Source organism: Panthera pardus, unplaced genomic scaffold (genome assembly GCF_024362965.1).
Source record: "Panthera pardus isolate Hobbes unplaced genomic scaffold, ASM2436296v1 HiC_scaffold_12, whole genome shotgun sequence".
NCBI lineage: Eukaryota > Metazoa > Chordata > Mammalia > Carnivora > Felidae > Panthera > Panthera pardus.
In genome coordinates, this window is record NW_026526677.1 from 50,470,901 (window position 1) to 50,476,900 (window position 6,000).

At 38.9% G+C, this 6,000-nt stretch overlaps 1 protein-coding gene across 1 annotated transcript; it reads left to right on the forward strand.

The window, feature by feature from the left end:
* The first annotated feature begins 3,362 nt into the window (after positions 1-3,362).
* Positions 3,363-4,307, forward strand: LOC109271038 (olfactory receptor 10A3). Its single transcript, XM_019456070.2, has one exon. The coding sequence runs from the start codon at positions 3,363-3,365 to the stop codon at positions 4,305-4,307; it is 945 nt and encodes a 314-aa protein (XP_019311615.2).
* The last annotated feature ends 1,693 nt before the right edge of the window (positions 4,308-6,000 follow it).

Sequence of the window (6,000 nt, forward strand, 5' to 3'; positions counted from 1 at the left end):
TGCCATTTATAGTTCTCACTGATAATTGGAGATGCTTACCAGTGCTCAGGTGAGAATGTCAACTACTCTGCCTTTCATAGTCACATAAAACTTTGGGCAATAATTAGAGCTTTAAGTAGTTTTATTGCACTAATCATCAATTCATAGAGCTATGTAGCTGGGGTTGGAGGTGGTCAGAAATAAGGCCAGTCATGCACAAAGATGAAATCCTGAGGAAGGAGTGATTTGCCCAGGGTCATACAGAAAGTTAACAGTGGAGTTGAAAGGACATGTCATTGAATCAGTCAGGTTAGCATTAGGGTAACTCTTGTGAAGGGAAAAGATGGAGGGAGAATTCAGGTTCATTTGTTCATTTGTTCCTTTTTTCCTTTTTCCTCTCCTTTTTTTCTTTTCTTTTTCTCTTTCTTTTTCTTTTTTTCTTTCTTTCCTCCCTTTATTTCCTCCCTTTTCCTTCCTTCCTTCCTTCCTTCCTTCCTTCCTTCCTTCTCTCTTCTTTCTTTCTTTTTCTTTCAAGATTCTCTAAATTTTCATATTTTAAAACTTATTGGTTTTATATACTCGGTGCTTAATATATGTATTTTTTATCTACTAGAAAAGGTACTTACATGGTTTTTTTCTGCAAAGTCTACTAATTTTAGGAGATTTTTTGATATCCAATATGTAATTATTGAGGTTAATACATATGGTATTCGATTTATCAATACAGAGTTAAACTCTGTAAATCAACTTGCCTTCTACTATCTGTTAATGTTTTAATGATCTGAGGTCAAGAAAACAGTACATATCCTCAGCTTGCTTGTCCTTCTATCCTTCTGGCTTCATCTTGTCCCACAGTGAAAGTCTGCTCGTTTTCAAAGCACCCCCTTCAAGGCCAGGAGGCCCTCATTCTAGTACTGAGATGTATGTCATCGAGTACCTTTGATTCGAGCAAGTCAGCCTGCCTCTTTCTGCCTTCCTCCTTCCACTTCCTGGCCCTTCCACCCATGACATCCTGTGATTATGGTTGTTTACTTCCTCTTGCCATTCCAAAGTACTTTTTCCCTTTTAAAATTTCTAGAGCACTTGTTTCCATCTAGTTTCCCTTAAATGCCAGCTTGAGAAGTGAGCATTTTATTTTACCAATGAGAGGAGACTCTGAAGGTACTGGAAGGGAGGATATTATTTTGTCAGAGGTATGAAGGATAGATTGGAAGAGAAGTCACAAAATGTGGAGAAGCCAGTTAGGAGACTATTTAATGATGGGGGTAGGGTGGAGAGGGGCAGGCAAAGAAAAGAGGCCATGAATTGAAGCAGTGTTGGGGCAGGGGGGAATGAACTTGCTGAGGCCAGAGGGACTCCAGATTTTAAAGACCTCACTGTAGGCTTGACAATAAATAGGATGCTGGAGACATAGGTTTGGGTGACTGGGGAGGACAAGGGGGAGAAGTGAGGTGCTCCTTCTCTGCCAAGAGGTGCTCACTTCTTCTGCCCCAGGACAAGGGGGAGAAGTGAGGTGCTTCCTGGGAGGAAGATGGTCAGCTGGGCCTGGGACTGGTGGGCCCAAAGGACTCAGGCAGCATATATGCCTTCTAGGTGCCCACCCACTTTTCTACCTTCCCTTCAGCTCTGTCCTCATTTGAATGGAGGAGAAGCATGCAGTTTTCTGTGAACAAATCAGAGAAACACTCATGCCAGGTCCAGGGCTACCTTCCTGCTGCAAACCACATGAGTGAACCTGAGTACAGGAAGAGTCAAAGACTCATTTTGGAGGTAGTAGCAGAGTTAGGACCCCTATAGGGTCTGCAGGGTCTCTCTATTCCCTTGACTTATTTTTCCTTCAGACACTATATTCCTTGAAGGCAGAGTCCAGGTTTCTAAATTTTAATATTCATTCTTTGATATATTCAACAAATGTTGGTGTTGCATTTATTATATCATTTATTATCTGTTCCGGGCACTGAGAACACAGGAAAGTATAGAACAAAACAAAGTTTCTGTCTTTCTGGAGCTTACATGCCAGAAGGGGGAGTTAGATAATAAGCCAAAGCCCAAATACTATGTGTTATTTCAGCTGGTGATGAGTGTTATGGCAAAATATAAACCAGGGAGATGGGAGTCACAGGGTGCTGGAGTAGGGGATAGGGGCTGCGATTTTGTGTTGTGTAGCCAGGAAAGACCTCTCTGTTGAATTTATGTCACAAATGTATCTTTGAGGGTACACAGGCTCCCACATGATAGATATGCAATCAATGATATGTTTATTAAATTGTTAATGGTTAAATGAACTTGCTAATAGTGTGTGTGTGGTGGGGGGAGAGGGAGAGAAGGAGGGAGAGGGAGGGGGAGAGAGAGAGAAAGAGAGAGAGAAAGAGAGGCTAAATCACAGGATCAGAATAACTAAAAATGGAATTTTATATAGCCCCCAAAGCCACTTTATGGTCACAAGGATGGACGGTGGAGAACTGACCTCTAAATTTTCCCATTTAGATGTATTTCAATATAATTAGTCCCATTCTAACCAGAAATCAATATGCTTGAAACAATTTACTTATGTTCAGTTGAGATAAGTGCATCTAAAATTCAATCCCTTTTGAGTGTTTCTCTGCTTGTTTGGGTATATTATTCATGTATTTCATTTTTTTAATTTTAAAGTTTATTTATTTTTGAGAGGGAGAGAGAGAGAGAATGAGCTTGAGCAGAGGAAGGGCAGAGAGAAGAGAGAGAGAGGGAGAGAGAGACTACCAAGCAGGCTTCATGTTGTCAGCGTGGAGGCTGACCCAGGGCTCAATCCCATGAACTGTGAGATCATGACCTGAGCCAAAACCAAGGATCAGACATTCAACTGACTGAGCCACCCAGGTGGCCCTCATGTATTTCATTTTTAACAAAGCAAGAGAAATGTATTTTGAATTTTGGCATTTGTAATAAATATTCATCAAAATTTGTTTTAATTTTGAATTAATAGTTATAAACTTGTGTCTTTTTTTGTTATTTATTTCAAACACTTTATTGGAAAAATCACATGTAAATATACAATTGGAAAGAACAGAAATGCATACATGAATATCATGGACAATGGATTACAAGTTTTAAGAATGGAATTTATTTTCAACCTAACAAAAAAGCTGCCAGAGAACACTTGCTTTTCATAAACTGAAAGGAATATTTCTGAGACAAAATTCCTCATTTCATTTGTATTTGAAAGATTCACTATTCTAATATATTGGCTATTCTCAAGATTTGCCAACTTGAAGATCTGTCAAAATGAACTCACGATTACATCTTCTGCCAATAATTTCAGACTAAAACTCTCAGCTTTTGGACCGTGACTTCATAATTTATATACATATGTCCACAAAAATAATATACTCTCCACCACTGAAATGAAAAGGCAAAATCAAAGCTCTGTGGTTGAATTCATCCTCTTGGGCTTTTCTAACTTTCCTGAACTCCAAGAGCAGCTCTTTGGGGTTTTCTTGGTTGTTTACCTTGGGACTCTGATGGGAAATGCCATCATTATAGTCATCATCTCCCTGGAACAGAGCCTCCACGTTCCCATGTACCTGTTCCTGCAGAACCTGTCTGTGGTGGATGTGAGTTTCAGTGCAGTCATTATGCCTGAAATGCTGGTGGTCCTCTCCACTGAGAAAACGTCAATTTCATTTGTGAGCTGTTTTGCACAGATGTATTTTATTCTTTTTTTTGGTGGGACTGAATGTTTTCTCCTGGGGGCGATGGCTTATGACCGATTTGCTGCAATCTGCCATCCTCTGAGCTACCCAATGATTATGAACAAAAGGGTTTTCATGAAATTAGTAATGTTTTCATGGGTCTCAGGGATCATGGTGGCTACCGTGCAGACCACATGGGTTTTCAGTTTTCCCTTCTGTGGCCCCAATGAAATCAATCATCTCTTCTGTGAGACACCCCCTGTGCTAGAACTTGCATGTGCAGACACCTTTCTGTTTGAAATCTATGCATTCACTGGCACCATTTTGATTGTCATGGTCCCCTTTGTGTTGATTCTCTTGTCTTATATTCGGATTCTCTTTGCCATTCTGAAGATGCCATCGGCCACCGGGAGGCAAAAGGCCTTTTCCACCTGTGCCTCCCATCTCACGTCTGTGACCCTCTTCTATGGCACAGCCAATATGACTTATATCCAACCCAAATCTGGCTACTCCCCAGAAACAAAGAAGGTGATGTCATTGTCTTACTCACTTCTTACACCTCTGTTGAATCCACTGATCTACAGCTTGAGAAACAGTGAGATGAAAAGAGCTTTGATGAAATTGTGGCGAAGAAAGGTGGATTCACACATATTCTGATTGTGTTGAGAAGCTATGTGCTGTTTGGCCGCTGCTCGACTAAACTCTGTTTAAATATAATAAATGGCCAGTCTATATACTCAGTATTAACATGCTTAATTTGTTATTTTTCCAAGGTCAATAATATATTAGGGATCCCTATATTGGTAGTGTGTTATTGTCATTCATTTTTAAATATAATATATAATACAACAGTTAATCTGTTCCTCTGTTACGATCATCTAGGTCATTACCGGATTGTTGTCATTAAGACAAAACTTCAATAAACATCTCATTCCATACACCCATATAATCATACTGATATTTTATTTCTGACAGATTCTTCAAAGTGGGTCTGATATAACAAAGAGCATGTGTGCTTATAAATTTTACTAGCTATTAAAAGCAGAAGTACTTTTCAAAGTCATTGTAACTTTTCAGACTGACCTGAAGGCCCACTCTGTTGCACTAAGCACTGTAGGGCTTCACGAAACTGAGTAGATGAGATTTTTATTCCTGGAGTGAAACCTGTTCTGTGAATGAGTAAGAAAAGATACATTTATTTTGGGGTGATCAAACTGGTTCCACATCATGGACTCACACAGATTATTGTTCAAAACAGGATTTCCCTTGGTATATTTCTAGATATTCACCCAATGGTGGGGAGCAAAGAACTACACGAGAAACTTCCCTGAAGTCTCACTTAATACTTGAGTATCTTTTTTCACTTACAGACCACTGTTTTTAGAGACTTTTGTTAAATTTCCTTTGGTTGGCCCAAAGTGCCCCAGACACTTTGCTTATAAACATAGGATGATTCATTTCTTTTATTGTGGGAAACTAAATGATAAACTATTTGACATATTTTCTATGGTTGTGAGTCAAATCACTAACTGTTTGATCTTCCCCAGAACAATGTCTCATCTTGTAACATTTGACAGTTACTTGCTATTCTAATGTTGTTAGTCATAAATAGAGGGACCCCTTTATTGAAACAATATCACTTCTATATCAGCTCCTATTGTGTTAGTTTCTGTTCCAGGGATGGTAATAAAGGGGAAAACACTATTCCCATTGCCATTCAGCTGTGGGAAAAACAAATTTTTTGTAAATATTGCCTCTGTCAGAAATAAGAAGTAGAGATGCAAAACCGATTGGATTTTCACAAAAAGAAATTTCAACCATCAAATGGTTGAAAGCAGTTTGAATGCTATTTGAATGTTTATAATCTTTTCAGTAGAGCAGTAAATATGCACTTGGAAATTTTTTCATTAGAGTTTGTCCTGAAATTTCCTTTTCATAGTCCTGAGGGGGAGTGACTAAATAAGGCCATTCAGGAAAAAAAAAAAGTCTCTGAAAGCCTAATTCCTAAGCCAAATATTCACTTTTTACTTTTTGTTGTTTCCTTTGTTCATTCATTCATTCATTCATTCAATAAGTTTTTGTTAGAGGTGACCATTTATGGGACTGCCCTGGGTTTATACGGTCTCTGCCCTGAAGGAGTTCACAGCTTATTGGAAGATCACTGGCTCTGAGATATCATGAAAGCCACACCATGCTTATGTCTTCATCCCAGGTGAAAAACAGAAGTTGAACTGGCAAGGTCAAGGTTTGATTGAATAATATGATGATGTCTCAGAGTCATGCCAATTCTCTACTTGGTTTTAACTTTGACAAAAATAGCCAGTCTAAAAGGACCTTGTTGCAATTCTAC